General features: G+C 38.0%; 1 protein-coding gene across 1 annotated transcript in view; it reads right to left on the bottom strand.

Moving 5' to 3' along the window:
- Nucleotides 1-16,480, bottom strand: part of ZRANB3 (zinc finger RANBP2-type containing 3) — a gene marked incomplete in the record, with an annotated part of 262,721 nt that overhangs the window by 161,752 nt on the left and 84,489 nt on the right. The window contains 1 exon segment of the mRNA XM_045164245.1: nucleotides 15,176-15,194. Coding sequence (XP_045020180.1) covers nucleotides 15,176-15,194 — 19 coding nt within the window.

Raw genomic sequence — 16,480 nt, 5'->3', positions numbered from 1 at the left:
AACAAACAAACAGAGTTCATAGATACAGAGGACAGACTGGTGGTTGCCAGAGGCATGGGGTTGGGGTGGACGAAATGGGTAAAGAGAGTCCAAAGGTACAAACTTCAAGTTATAAAATAAATAAGTCATGGGGATACAATGTATACCTTTATGTGACTGTAATTAATAATACTGTAATGTATATCTGAAAGCTACTAAAAGGGCAGATCTTAAAAGTTCTCATCACAAGGAGAAAAATGAACAACTGGATAGCAACTGATGCCAATTAGACTTATTGTGGTGATCGTTTTGCAATACACGCAAATATCGAAACATTATGCCATATACCTGAGACTAACTATAACAGTGTATGTCAACTAGACCTCACTAGAAAACAAAAAACTTACTAATGAGCAAAAAAAAATCAAAGAATTCCTAAATAAATGGAGAGAGAGTCTGTGTTCCTCTGTAACAGAAAGGAAAGGGGCACGACACAACTTTTGAAAGAATAACATAGCTCAAGGACACAACATAAACTGATTAGAATCAACGGGGTCCAAGATGGCAGACAAGTCCACTTTGACTTCCCTTGTGGCTCAGACGGTAAAGCGCCTGCTTACAATGCGGGAGACCAGGGTTCGATCCCTGGGTTGGGAAAATCCTCTGAAGAAGGAAATGGCAACCCACTCCAGTACTCTTGCCTGGAAATTCCCATGGATGGAGGAGCCTGGTAGGCTACAGTCCATGGGGCTGCAAAGAGTCGGACACGACTGAGCGACTTCACTTCATTTGATCCTCAATCAGCAAGCTAAATGACACACCCAAAAGGGGCCATGACAGTTTGTTCAAAGGATTTGCTAACAAAATAAGCCACTCGTTATATACAAATAAACAAAACAGATATTTATTAGAGAATTACTAGCTTACTTTTAATACACTAACATTAAAAGAAAAGAGAAATAGGAAGAGCAGAGGACACATCACTAAATTGGGTTCTAACATCCAGACTTAAACAGAGGTGGGAAGTTCCAAGTTATAGCACATCTGGAGTCCCAGTTGGGAAAGAGTCCCAGGCAGCACGTCCACTCTGGGTGAGACTTCAAAAGCTGCAGTTCGGGGTTCCCGCTTATAATTCCAGGACAGACTCAAATCGGTATCATCATCAATCTGTGACCAAATTGCAGCCCGGTTTTATGTTGTTTGTTTTCTCTTGTAAAACTTGGAATATTGCTAGGGTTTGGTTGGTCAGGCCCCTCAAGGGGCTCAAAAATCTCAAGATTCCTTCCTGATCTTATCTATGGTGCTGCAAGTCTTCCACTAACAGCAGGCAGTCACACATAGTCACTCCCAGGAAGGGCAGTGTCCAGGCAGGTTAGAAGCAAGGTCAGAGGCTGCTCTGCTTTGCCTCTGAAGCCTAAAAAGACTATTTTACTTAATTTCCCTAACACAGTTCCAGTAGTGTCCCACTCTTTGCAACAGGAGCTTGCTCAAATTCACGTCCATCGAGTTGGTTATGCCATCCGACCATCTCATCCCCTGTTGCCTCTTCTCTTCCTGCCTTCAGTCTTTCCCAGCATCAGGGTCTTTGATTTCAAATGAGTCAGTTCTTCGCATCAGGTGGCCAAAGTATTGGAGTTTCAGCTTCAGCATCAGTCCTTCCAATAAATATTCAGGACAGACTTGCTTTAGAATTGAGCAGTTTGATATCCTTGCAGTCCAAGGGACTCTTGAGTCTTCTCCAACAACACAGTTCAAAAGCATCAATTCTTCAGCGCTCAGCTTTCTTTATGGTCCAACTCTCACATCCATACATGACTACTGGAGAAACCACAGCTTTGTCTAGATGGACTTTTGTCAGGAAAGTAATGTCTCTGCTTTTTAATTTGCAGTCTAGGTCTGTCATAGCTTTGACATAGCTTTTCTTTCAAGAAACAAGCTTCTTTTAATTTCATGGCTGCAGTCACCATCTGCAGTGATTCTGGAGCCCCCCAAAAAAAGTCCGTCACTGTTTCCATTGTTTCCCCATCTATTTGCCATGAAGTGATGGGACCAGATGCCGTCATCTTCACTTTTTGAATGTTAAGCCAGCTTTTTCACTCTCCTCTTTCACTTTCATCAAGTAGCTCTTTAGTTCCTCTTGCTTTCTACCATAAGGGTGGTGTCATCTGCATATCTGAGGTTGTTGACATTTCTCCTGGCAATCTTGATTCCAGTTGTGCTTCATCCATTCTGGCATTTCACAAGGGCTTCCCTTGTGGCTCAGTTGGTAGAGTCCACATGCAATGAGGGAGACTTGGAGACTTGGGTTCTATCCCTGGGTTGGGAAGATCTCCTGGAGAAGGGAAAGGCTACCCACTGTAGTATTCTGGCCTAGAGAATTCCATGAACCGTATAGTCCATGGGGTTGCAAAGAGTCAGACATGACTGATACACAGCCTTGACGTACTCCTTTTCCAATGTGGGACCAGTCTGTTGTTACATATCCGGTTCTAACTGTTGTTTCTTGACCTGCAAATAGATTTCTCAGGAGGCAGGTAAGGTGGTCTGGTATTCCCAACTCTTGAAGAATTTTCCACAGTTGATTGTGATCCACACAGCCAAAGGCTTTGGCATAGTCAGTAAAGCAGAAATAGATGTTTTTCTGGAACTCTCTTGCTTTTTCCATGATCCAGCGGATGTTGGCAATTTGATCTCTGGTTCCTCCGCCTTTTCTAAAACCAGCTTGAACATCAGGAGTTCACAGTTCACATATTGCTGAAGCCTGGCTTGGAGAATTTTGAGCATTACTTTACTAGTGTGTGAGATGAACGCAATTGTGCGGTAGTTTGAACATTCTCTGGCATGGCCTTTCTTTGGGATTGGAATGAAAATTGACCTTTTCCAGTCCTGTGGCCACTGCTGAGTTTTCCATATTTGCTGGCATATTGAGTGCAGCACATTCACAGCATCATCTTTCAGGATTTGAAATAGCTCAACTGGAATTCTATCACCACCACTAGCTTTGTTCCTAGTGATACTTCCTAAGACCCACTTGACTTCACATTCCAGGATGTCTAGCTCTAGGTGAGTGATCACACCATCATGGTTATCTGGGTCATGAGGATCTTTTTTGTACAGTTCTGTGTATTGTTGCCACCTCTTCTTAATATTTTCTGCTTCTGTTAGGTCCATACCGTTTTGCCTTATTTGTGCCCATCTTTGCATGAAATGTTTCCTTGGTATCTCTAATTTTTTGAAGCAATCTCTAGTCTTTCCCACTTTATTGTTTTCCTCTTATTTCTTTACATTGATCACTTAAGGAAGGCTTTCTTATCTTTCCTTGCTTTTTTTTGAAACTCTGCATTCAGATGGGTATATCTTTCCTTTTCTCCTTTGCTTTATGCTTCTCTTCTTTTCTCAGCTATATGTAAGGCCTCCTCAGACAACCTTTTTGCATTTTGCCTTTTTGCACTTCTTTTTCTTCATGATGGTTTTGATCAATGCCTCCTGTACAATGTTACAAACCTCTGTCCATAGTCCTTCAGGCATTCTGTATATCAGATCTAGTCCCTTAAATCTATTTCTCACTTCCACTGTATAATCATAACGGATTTGATTTAGGTCATACCTGAACGGTCTAGTGGTTTTTCCTAACTTCTTCAATTTAAAGCTGAATTTGGCAATAAGGAGTTCATGATCTGAGCCATAGTCAGCTGCTGGTCTTATTTTTGCCAACTGTATAGAGCTTTTCCATCTTTGGCTGCAAAGAATATAATCCGGTTGATTTCGGTATTGACCATCTGGTGATGTCCATGTGTAGAGTCATCTTTTGTGTTGTTGGAAGAGGGCATTTGCTATGAGCAGTGCATTCTCTTGGCAAAACTCTGTTAGCCTTTGCCCTGCTTCATTTTATACTCCAAGGTCAAACTTGCCTGTTACTCCAGATATCTCTTGACTTCCTACTTTGGCATTCCAGTCCCCTATGATGAAAAGGACATCTTTTGGGGCGTTAGTTCTAGAAGGTCTTGTAGGTCTTCATAGAACTGTTCAACTTCAGCTTCTTTGGCATTAGTGGTTGGGTCCTAGACTTGGATTGTTGTGACACTGAATGGTTTGCCTTGGAAACAAAAAAGAGATTACTGTTGTTTTTGAGATTGCACCCACGTATTGCATTTCTGACTCTTTTTAATTTTTTTACCTATGAGGGCCACTCCATTTCTTCTAAAGGTTTCTTGCCCACTGTAGTAGATATAATGGTCATCTGAATTAAATTTGCCCATTCTAGTCCATTTTAGTTCACTGATTCTTAAAACATCGATGTTCACACTTGCCATCTCCTGTTTGACCACTTCCAATTTACCTTGATCATGGACCTAACATTCCAGGTTCCTATGCAATACTGTTCTTTACAGCCTCAAATTTTACTCCCATTACCAGTCACATCCACAACTGGGTGTCGTTTTTGCTTTGGCTCAGCCTCTTCATTCTTTTTGGAGCTATTCCTCCATTCTTTTTCTCTATTTCGCCATTCTTCTCCAGTGGTATATTGGGAACCTATCGACCTGGGGAGTTTATCTTTCAGTGTCATATCTTTTGGTCTTCTCATACTGTTCATCGGGTTCTCAAGGCAAGAGTACTGAAGTGGTTTGCCATTGCCTTCTCCAGTGGACCACGTTTTGTCAGAACTGTCTACCATGATCTTGGGTGACCCTACACAGCATGGCTCATAGCTGCATTGAGTTAGACAAGGCTGTGATTCATGTGATCAGTTTGGTTAGTTTTCTGTAATTATGGTTTTCATTCTGTCTTCCGTCTGATGGATAAGGTTAAGAGGCTTGTGGAAGCTTCCTGATGGGAGGGACTGACTATGGGGGAATCTGGGTCTTGCTCTGATGGGCAGGGCTACGCTCAGTAAATCTTTGATCCAAGTTTCTGTTCATGGTTGAGGCTGTGTTCTCTCCCTATAGTTTGGCTAAACTATTCTAGGGGTAATGGTGGTAATGATGACCTCCTTCAAAAGGACTTATGCTAGCATGCCAGGGGCTCACAGGCACTGTCAGTTCCAAGACACTGTCAAAAGACCAAGGAGTGGGCGGTGGCCCAATTCCTGGAAATCTCTACCCCTTTCCAAAATTGGTTGGAATAATCCTCCCACTCATTAGCATATGAAATTACCCAGCCTATAAAAACTAACCATGCCACATTTCCCAGCCACACTTGCCCTCTGTGACGGTTCACACTCTGTAGAATGTGCTTCTCTCTGAATCTGAATAAAACCATTTCTTACATATCACTTTGTCTCTCACTGAATTCTTTCTGGGAAAAGACATCAAGAACCTGGGCTTCATTAGGCCCTAAAACCAGGTACTGTGGGTTTTGGCTGGGTTCAAGTCCCAGCCACATGGGTTGAAGTCCCAAGCAGGGTTTTGGTTGGGTGCAAGTCCCAGCCATGTGGGCTCAAGTTCTAAGAAGGGTTTTGGCTGGGTTCAAGTGCCTAACTGGGTGTAGCTGGGTTCAAGTCCCAGTCTGAGGTAAACAGTTTCACATGGACTAAAGATTCACCTTGTTGAGGTTTCTTCCCAACTTGGTCTATAAATCTATAGATTTATAGATTCCACCCATCTTTATTTATAAATTCAATGTAATACCAATCAAAATTCCAGCAAGCTGTCTATGGAGACTGAGATACTGATTCTAAAATTTCAAGGATTATTATAAAGCTATAGTAATCAAGACAGTGTGGTATTGGCAAAAGAATAGACACAGGTCTTGGGAACAAAAGAGCACAGAAATAGACCCATAGAAATAAAGTCCACTGATGTTTGAAAAAGAAGCAAAAGTAATTTTTTCAACAAATGGTGCTGGAACAACTAGACATTGATATGCAAAAACAAAAAATATTCAAGGCACTAACTTTATAAAATCACTGCAGATGGTGATTGCAGCCATGAAATTAAAAGACACTTACTCCTTCAAAGGAAAGTTATGACCAACCTAGATAGCATATTGAAAACAGAGACATTACTTTGCCAACAAATGTCCGTCTAGTCAAGACTATGGTTTTTCCTGTGGTCATGTATGGATGTGAGAGTTGGACTCTGAAGAAAGCTGAGCATCAAAGAATTGATGCTTTTGAACTGTGGTGCTGGAGAAGACTCTTGAGAGTTCCTTGGGTTGCAAGAAGATCCAACCAGTCCATCCTAAAGGAGATCAGTCCTGGGTGTTCATTGGAAGGACTGATGCTGAAGCTGAAACTCCAATACTCTGGCCACCTCATGTGAAGAGGTGACTCATTGGAAAAGACCCTGATGCTGGGAGGGATCGGGGGCAGGAGGAGAAGGGGACAACAGAGGATGAGATGGCTGGATAGCATCACCGATTCAAGGAACAGGAGTCTGGGTAAACTCCAGGAGTTGGTGATGGACAGGGAGGCCTGGCGTGCTGTGATTTATGGGGTCACAAAGAGTCGGACATGACTGAGTGACTGAACTGAACTGAACTTTATACCCAAAATCAATCATAGACCAAAGTGTATTGTAACACTATAAAACTTCTAGAAGGTAACATAGGAGAAGATCTAGGTGGCTTGGGTTTGGCAATGAGAAATAAGACCAAAAGGGCAATCAATGAAAGAAACAGTTGATAGGTTGTATTTTATTAAAGGTAAAAACTTCTGCTCTGTGAAAGAAACTTTTAAAACAATGAAAAGATACGTCAAAGTCACTTGAGAAAATACTTGCAAATCACATATCTGATAAAGACTTTTACCTAAAATATACAAAGAACTCTTAGAACTCAATAGCAACAAAAATAATCTAATTAAAACATGGGCAAAAGAACTGAACAAAGACCATGCCAAAGAAGATTCATAGATGGCAAATAAACAAATGGAAGGATGCTCAAAATCATTAGTTATTAGAGTACTGGAAATTAAAAGAACAATGAAATTCTACTATACGTAGTACAATGGCTAAAAAAATGTTTTTTAATCTTTTTTAAACGGACATTACCAACTGCTGGTGAAAATGCAGGGGAAGGGGAATTCTCACTCACAACTAGTGGGAATGCCAAATGGTACAGCCACTTCTAAAGACAGTTTGACGGTTTTTGACAGAAGTGAACATATTCTCACCACACATTATGGGTTGAATTGTGTGTCTGCTCACCAAAAGATAGATTGAAGTCCTACCCAATCAGTATTTCAGGACATGACCTTTTTTGGATAAAGGGTTGTGCAGATGTAATTAGTGAAGAGAATGTCATATCACAGTAGGGTAAGCCATTAATCCAATCTGACTAATGTTCTTTCAAGAGGATTAGAGACAGACAGAGAGAAGGGGAGAATGCCTCATGAAAAAGGAGGTAGGGATTGAAGTGATACATCTACAACCCCAGAAATGACAAAGGCTGCCGACCTACATCTGAAGCCAGGAGAAAGGCTTCAAAGAGATTTTCCTCAGAACCCTCAGAAAAAAACAAACTTCCTGACACCTTGATTTCAGACTTCCAGCCTCTAGAACTGAGAGAGGATAAATTTCTATTGTTTTAAGCCACCAAGTTTGTGGTTCTTTCTCATGGCACCCCTAGGAAACTAACACACCATATAATCTAGCAATTGCACTCCTAGATAGTTACTCAATTGATTATATCCACACAAATACCTACATAACTGTCAAAACTGGATGCAACAAATACATCCCTTCATCTTGGTGAATGGAAAAACAAACCGTGGCACATCCATATCATGGAATTTTATTCAGTGATAAAAAGAAAAGCTATCAAGCCACAAAAAGACATGGTTGAAACCTAAATGCATAAGGCTAAGTGAAAAAAGTCAGTCTGAAAAATCTATAAACTGTATACTGCCAATCGTATGACACTCTGGAAAAGGCAAAGTGACAGCATCATTAAACATATCTTTGGTTGTTGGGGGTTTTGGTCTGAATGGAATTAAGTAAGTGAAGCATAGGGGATTATTTAGAGCAGTAAAATTATTCTGTATTATACTGCAATGGTGCCTAAAAGACATTAAGTACTTGTGAAAATCCACAGAACATTATAATTCATTACAAAAAGTAAACTTTGATATATATACAAAATCTGAAAATAATTTAGGAGGTGAGAAGATCTCATGATGCAATGTAATGTGTGACACAATAATTGGAATGTATTATAAGTGTATGAAACAACTTCACTGGATCACAAAGAGAAATAATTCTGAAAATGAATGGAACCTGTAAAAATAAAGGTAAAAGGAACTATACATAAGCACTGAACTCTAGTTAATAATTTTCTTTCCTGTGAGGGTACAGGTTAATAATACTGAAACCACCATGCTTGTATACTAGAAATGCATAATTAATTAAAGAGATATCAGATGGTGGGAGCTAAGATTCTCACTGATGGAATGGGAAGTTACAGTTAAGCAAGGGGAAAAGATAGAATGATCCATGCGGTAAAGGATTAGAGCTGGAGAAATCAAGAATTCATGTTTAGCTTAAATACAGATAACAGCTGGTTGCATAGATAAATATCTATAAATATGTGCATACACACACATGACTCAGAGGTTAAAGCATCTGCCTGCAATGCGGGAGACCCGGGTTCGATCCCTGGGTCAGGAAGATCCCCTGGAGAAGGAAATGGCAACCCACTCCAGTATTCTTGCCTGGAGAATCCCATGGAGGGAGGAGACTGGTGGGCTACAGTCCACAGGGTCACAAAGAGTCGGAAACGACTGAGTGACTTCACTTTCACTTCTGTCAGCTGAGAGGATCTAGAAGAAATGACACTTCAGTAAAAATGAGCACACCTACCACCTAGATCTGATTCCAGTATCTTTCTCCAATAAGAAGAACCAGGATTTCCTGGAGAAACGGCCGATTCAAGGACTGTGGTAGGAAATATACAAGAGAACCCTGGAGCATCTTATAGTGCCAGAAAGTAAGAAAATACTGAAAAAAAAAAAACCAAAAAAACAAAGAAAACACAAAACCCCAAACAGAACAACCTATAGAGAAGCAGGCATGTCATGGAACACAGGAGTGAATTAAAAGATTCCCAACGGCCAAAGCTGGAACCATTTGCGTAACACAATTTAAAAGTACTGATAATAACCCAAAACATAAGATGAATGTCCATGAGTCCTACATATATAAATAGACAGTAAAATAAGTGAGTGAACAAATGAATTCCAAATAATTTATGTATTTGTTGTTGTTTAGTAGTTCAGTTATGTCCTACTCTTTTTGTGACCTAGATTGCCAGGTTCCTCTGTCCATGGAATATTCCAGGCAAGAATACTGGAGTTACTAGAGTGGTTTGCCATTTCCTTCTCCAGGGGATCTTCCTGGATTTTCTCCAGGGATTGAACCTGTGTCTCCTGTATTGGTTGGCAGATTCCTTACCACTGAGCCACCAGGGTAGCCCAATTTATATATTTACTCTGCCTTTAAGGAAGTAGAACATAAATCCCCATTCCTTAAGTATGGGCTACATACAGTTATTTTCTTTCAAAAAACACAGTATGGGAAGGAACAGCAACAATAAACCCAGTAATTATACAGGGTAAAACCCTGACAAACATTACATCAAGCCAGGTATTCAAGGTTAACATCAATAGTGATAAGTTAAATTGATATTATGTACCCTTGCTATTACATGGTGACAATGGCACTTCACCTCTGTGGTCTTTTTGTCAAAACACATTACCCCAGTCTGATCATGAGAAAACCATCAGACAACATATCCCAATTAAGAGACATTTTACCAAATACTAAACAATTAATTCTCAAGACTGTAAAGGTCTTCAAAAACAAGAGAAGTCTGAGAAACTCACAACTAGGAGAAGCTATTGGTTAGTCATGTGGATGTGAGAGTTGGACCATAAAGAAGGCTGTGCACCGAAGAATTGATGTTTAGAACTGTGGTGCTGGAGAAGATTCTTGAGGTCCCTTGGACTGCAAAGAGATCAAACCAGTCAATCCTAAAGGAAATCAACCCTGAACATTCATTGGAAGGACTGATGCTGAAGCTGAAGCTCCAATACTTTGGTCACCTGTGTGAAGAGCCAACTCATTAGAAAAGACCCTGATGCTGGGGAAGATTGACAGCAAGAGTTAAAGGGGACAACAGAGGACAAGATGGTTGGATGGCATCACCAACTCAATCGACATGAGCTTGAGCAAGCTCTGGGAGATGGTGAAGGACAGGGAAGCCTGGCGTGCTGCAATCCATGGGGTCACAGAGTTGAACATGACTGAGCGACTGAACAACAACAACCTGTCTATTTAAAACACATAATGGAGTTATATGTTTTAAAACATGGATGGACTTCTGCAAAAGAAAAAGGACATCAGTAAAAACCACAGGATGTCTAAATAAAGTATGGTTTTCAGTTAACAGTACTAATATATGAATATTGGTTCATTAATTGAGACACATTACTGTTAGTATAGTAAAGTAACTAATAATGGGGGACTAGCTTTGGGGCGTAAAAGAGTTCTCTGTACTATCTTCACAATACCTGTATAAAACTAAAAGTGTTACTGAACTTTCCTGGTGGGACAGACAGTGGATAACAATCTACCTGCCATTGAAGGGGTCACGGGTTCTATCCTGGTCCAGGAAGATTCCACATGCCACAGAGCAACTAAAGCCCGTTCACCACAACTACTGAGCCCATGCTCTAGAACCCATGAGCCACAACTACTAAAGCCCCTGTGCCCTGGAGCCTGCACCCCACAAATACAGAGTCGACCTGCTGCAATTACTGAAGCTCAATGCCTAGTGCCTATGCTCCACAACAAGAGAAACCCCCACAATGAGAAGCCCATGCACTGCAACAAAGAGTAGCGCCTGCTCTCCACAACTAGAGAAAGGTTGCAAGCAGCAACGAAGACCCAGTGCAACCAAAAAAATAAAAAAAAGACTATTCTAAAATTTAAAAGTTATTTTTAAGAAAGGACATTCAAAACATAGTAAAGCTGGCCTTAGAAATGAGGAACAAGCAGGCAAATGATACCGTTTTAGAGAACAGTCTCAACAGCACAAATGCTGTCACTTATCATTCAGTTTCATCCATTTGAGCACTGTGTCTTACAGAGTCTTCTGTATTTAAGAATCCTTTCAAAACATAGAAAGTCTGGTGCCTGCAGACTTTGTATAGAACAGCAATAATGGACTTGGGAGCTGGATTATTTCAGATTCGATACCAGCTCCTAGCATGTGTTAACATACCTGTACTTCAGCTTTCTCATCTAAAAAATGATGGTGGTAGTAATAATCATAACATTCTATTGGGTTGTCCAGAGGTGAAATAAATGAATACATCTAAATCAGTAGAACAGAATCTGGCACATATGTGTTAATTAAGTGTTAAGTTTTTAATCAGTCTATTCACTCAACAAAAATGGACCACCACGCCAAAGGGGTTATGTTTCTGCTTATCAGAAACAGTAAAATCTCAGAGAAGATTCAATTCCACCAGGGTCTCGTAAAGGGAAAGAAGGATTTGTAGAAGCAAATGGAATAAAAATTATCGTCTCAGCTCACTTTGTCAAACCAAGGTCGGCTTTTGTAAAAGGAAAACTAAAATTCTTCACGTTTGGTTTAATGTCTTAGTCCTCAAACCTAAAATGTTGGCAGAGTCTATATCACAGTATCAATTTTAAGGTATTCTGCTCAAAAATAATCTTCTAAAGGGGGTTCTTTGGTGTTTTGAGACACCTACAGATTTCTGCCTGCAGAGAAAATCACAAGGCTTTTCAAACTTCAGCCTCCAGAAAAACTTCTGCAAGCATTCAACAGTTTCCACAGCCTTTCCCCTCCAAACTTCTCTTCCAGAGAAGCACCTTGACCAAAAAAAAAAAAAAAAAAAAAAAAGATTATCCATAATGATAAGTCTCTGGTCTCTGTTCCAAATATTTATCTATTAATCCCAAAATAGTCACAAAGTAAGCCAAGCCAAGTGGCTTAGCTTTGACAAACGGTTTCCTTTTCTTCTGAAAAAGGAAGAAAAGCAATACTTTATTTGGTATACCATCCCTCTGCCTCCAAATGTTTTCTTAAGTAACAGGAAGGAAACTTAGGGAAAAGTGTAGGGGGAGACGACTAAAGTAGAGTACTAACAAAAATATTACAAACGAGGAAAGTAGGAATTTTCTGACTCTGATAATAGATTCAATACACAGAGAAGACAGATCCATGTCCTGACAACATTTTGTCCATAGCTGCGCAATTATTAAGCTATTCATCTAAACCCAGAATGTTAATCTCATTTTCTTAAGTAAAAACGAACATCACAAAAATTTTGTAAACACTAAGCTTCTACAAAAAATAATTGCCTTTAAATCCCTGAAAATAAGTATTAAGTGTGTAGGTTTAATATTTTGCTCATGTGTATCCACTTGAATTAGCTGGTATATGTTACTGTGAAGTTATTTTTCACATTTAAAATCTTTCTGTGAATAAACATTTTCAACAGAACAAAAACACAGTGGTTAAAAAACTATTCAGAAACAGCAAAGGTAATAGTGCAAGAGCCTGACTACAGACTGTGGCCCAAAATTCCATTATTAAAGGAATACTATTTCAAAAGAGTTTCTGTATGTTTACTGTATAGCTCTTGAGACAACACTTAACTACAGTAAACCAAGAAAGGGAAACAGGAATTAAAAGAGCTTAAGCTAAGTCTGCAAAGTTAATTTTATTAAAAGTTGAAACTTTGTTGGTTATCTGAAACATAGTTTTATAATAAATACTCAAAGATCACACAATTAGACAAACAAATAAGTCACCATTCCAATTTTATACGCAATAGAGAGATTATATAATTCCACAAAGATTTGATACATTAGAAAAGACATTAGTAGAAAGATAGAAGAAGAGGATGCAGTTATACCAGTGAAGGAAGTCATTTGCTTCTAAAGCTAGGGAGGAAAGATCACAGCAGACAGTTAAATTATACAAGACTCCAAGTTCAAGCATTTAAAAAAAAAATAAAAGAGGTTAATAATACAGATGTAAAATTGTTCTCCTAAAGCTCTATCTATTGATAAGTCAAATATTCATTCATATCAAAATATATTTTTTAATTTTAAAATCAAAATTATAAGCTGCATTTCCTTCTCTGACTTTACTACTGTTTTGTGATAAGAGCAAGAGAAGGAGAACACTATTAGAAAATAAAATGAAGGTCAAACCACAGTTCATATAATTTACATATATACAAGTTCTTTCTATTTCAAGACTTTTAATTTACTCACTTTCATCCATATTAGCTCAATAAGATTCCACAGAAATGGCATTTCAACTCAATCAAAACACAGAGGATGTTATTATATTTTGAGTTGTGATCTTAGAATTTAATTTACAACACTATGCTATTTCTGTGACTACTTTTTGTACTTATATGTTAAATTGAGGATTTTTCCTTAATTAACCTTATTGATAGGGGATTCAACATAATGAACTTTGGAAAGTCAAATAAGTGTAAAAACTAAGAGTCTTTAAAATGCTGGTGAAAAGGGAGGAGATATGAGGAACACAAAAGGGGAATCTTCTTTTAAGTACTGAAATATTAAATGGTTCTTTTAAATTTATTAAATTAAAAAATAATAGTTTCAAAAGATTACCACAAATCCTTAGACATGTGACAAGTACAATTATAAATAATAGGTGATGAAAAGTGAAGAGTATAATGAAAAACTCTTGTTGGCTAAAGCATTCATTGTGAACTCATCATGCACCATCCTTAGTCTAATGTTAACTGAGAAAACAGGGAAATATAAATGCTAAGCAGAGTTCAGGTGCTAATCAAATGTTTATTTCAATCCATGAATGATTCTGCACATTTAAGGCATATTCAAACCACTGTAACACCAAATTGAGGAACAAGGTAGCAATGTCATAGCCAGTAAAATGTTCCCCATGAACCACTTGAGGAGATTACTAAATAATACTGCATGTTATATTGACTGTGAACATAAAACTGGTCTGTTTAAAAAATAATTTATACATACATCAATATATGCAGCACCGATTTATACATTATATAAAATGGTTATGCCTAGTTTTGAGGTTTTGAAGTATGAATTTATACTGTTTGGTGAAAACATATTCAGGGACTAAAAACATAAGCCTCTTTTAGTAATTTTGGACTCTCAAATCTATAAATTTATGTAGATTCTTTCGGAATTCATCTTGTTCCAAAATAGACATTTCTACTTTTTTTCCAAATGTCCATGTCCTGTCTCTTTAATTACACCGTTGAACTTTTTCACAGGCAATGACTATGTTTCTAACTGTAACATTTAGTCTAAACAAATGTCTATAAAGAGTTCAAACTAAAAACTTCAGAAATTATAAATCAGCATGCACCAAGAAGCCGTATATCAACCTTCTGCTTGGCATTCATTTGCATGTTATACTCTTATTTACTTTTTTCCTAGAGATACACCATTGGTGAGTCTACATGTAAATTAAATTAAAAAATAGCTAATTGGGAGAAATTTTTATGGTCTCACATATCTTTTTAAAAAATTCAGTATCCATTTTCTTCATCTCTGATATATTTTTAAATGTATATGTTTTGCTATTATCATTAAAGATATCATGAAAACATGTTTCAAAATGATATAAAAAATCAGAACTTTATTGACTTAAATTTACTCAGAATGTATGCAGAGTACTGCAGCTTATGTAGCAAGAGCTTCCCTTTCAGTGGAAAAATCTGAATACGAGTATATACAAGTACATGCCACTCAAAGGTATCAAACTGATTAGTGACAATAAAATGCCATTTGAATAGTACATTTCACACTTACACAAAACAATTAAAAATAACCTTTAGAGCAAAATCTTAAAAGTCCAGGTTCTAAGAAAGCAGCATTTTGACAAGTAAAGAAGAGTTCAGCTTTGTTTGGGGTTGCATTCATTCTTCTGAGGCCACAAATACAGAATTTTTGGATCACTAATGTTAATACTAACATGTTCCAAATGCATGCCCTGCATGCATGCACACACAAACATACACGCACATTCTCTTTCCCATTCTTATTCTCTCTGCTGCTGCCCTGCCACCCTCCTCCTCGCCCTCCCCCTCTCCTCTCCATATGCAGATGCACAGTCACATGAGAGAGAGTACAGGGTAAACAGCAGACAATAAAAACTGGCTGGGGAATTTTATAAACCACATAAAAATCATGAAAACACTTACTTCATCAGCCACCATACACCTGGAAAAAAATAAAAATAAACCAAATTAATGTCTTAATTACCAAAGTCAACCATTTAAAAAGTTTTGATTAAGCGTTGTTAAGTAGCTTGCCACAAAACAATTCACACATTATAGCACTAAGCCAGAGAGAGGTGTTTATAAGTGTGCGTAAGAATAAGGGCCTTTCCTGACTTACAAGACTCTCCAGCTGCCAACGGCATATGGTTATGTGGAACTGTTAGTTTCAGATATGCTGTTTCCCAATGCCCACCCATGGCGATAGCTACAATGACCCTTCGAAAACGTGAGCAAAACAGCAAGTGATTGTACCAATGACTTCCCTCCTTACCAGTAAGTAAGGTTTACTGGTCTCCCCTAGAGTTTAGAAGGATGCTGTATTAAAGTGCATTAACATGTTATACAAAAAATTATACTAATATATGTTATATTATACATGCTAGGCCACTTTCAAGCTGAATTTTGTATTCTACTATTATTTCACTAAATTTTCTCCTCCTTATTCTTCCTTATTAACCTACAGAAGTAAATTCTATCCACTGGAAATTGAGGACAGGGGCATAAACTAAGGTCATAATTAGAGGAAAAAAGCAAAGAACAAAACAAAGGATAGCAGATATGGTCCAGATCACAAGGGGTCCTTCAGAGACAGTGAGTACATCATAAGGGGAAAAACCAATCTCTTAACCAAGGTGATATCCAGGAAATTTGGGAAAAAAAAAAGAAAAACTGGATTATTATAAAAATCAGAAAGGAAAAAGTCCCTATTTGCATTTTTCTCCTTCCTTTAATCCCAACAGCCTTGACATTATACTATATTACATGCTTTCTTTTAACATAAAACACAAATTAAGAATTTGGTAATAAATATATTATTAAGAAATAACCTACAGGTAAAATGGAATTTTGTTCTTAAAATGAAAAAAAGATGGTAGGTTACATATTAAGTTTTTATGGGAAAATAAAATACAAATAGTCTAACTGAAATTTAAAACATATGCAAGAGTAACAAGTTTATTACATTTTTGCAAACAGGCTGGAAAAGTAGAAAACTAAAAAGCAATACGTTGAAAAATATGACTTATTTCCAGGAAGATTTACATGTATACCTACTTTTTCATTTTAACATCCAATTCAAATTTGGTAAAGATGTCATTTGAAGTATATATTATTTATTGAGTGCCTGTTAAGTAACTCAATAGGGAAGAGAAGGGAGTGACAGAGGATGAGATGGTTGGATGGTATCACCGACTCAATGGACATGAGTTTGAGCAAACTCTGGGACAC

This window comes from Bubalus bubalis, chromosome 2 (genome assembly GCF_019923935.1).
Source record: "Bubalus bubalis isolate 160015118507 breed Murrah chromosome 2, NDDB_SH_1, whole genome shotgun sequence".
NCBI classification, from domain to species: Eukaryota; Metazoa; Chordata; class Mammalia; order Artiodactyla; family Bovidae; genus Bubalus; species Bubalus bubalis.
This window is presented reverse-complemented; position numbering and strand designations above follow the sequence as displayed.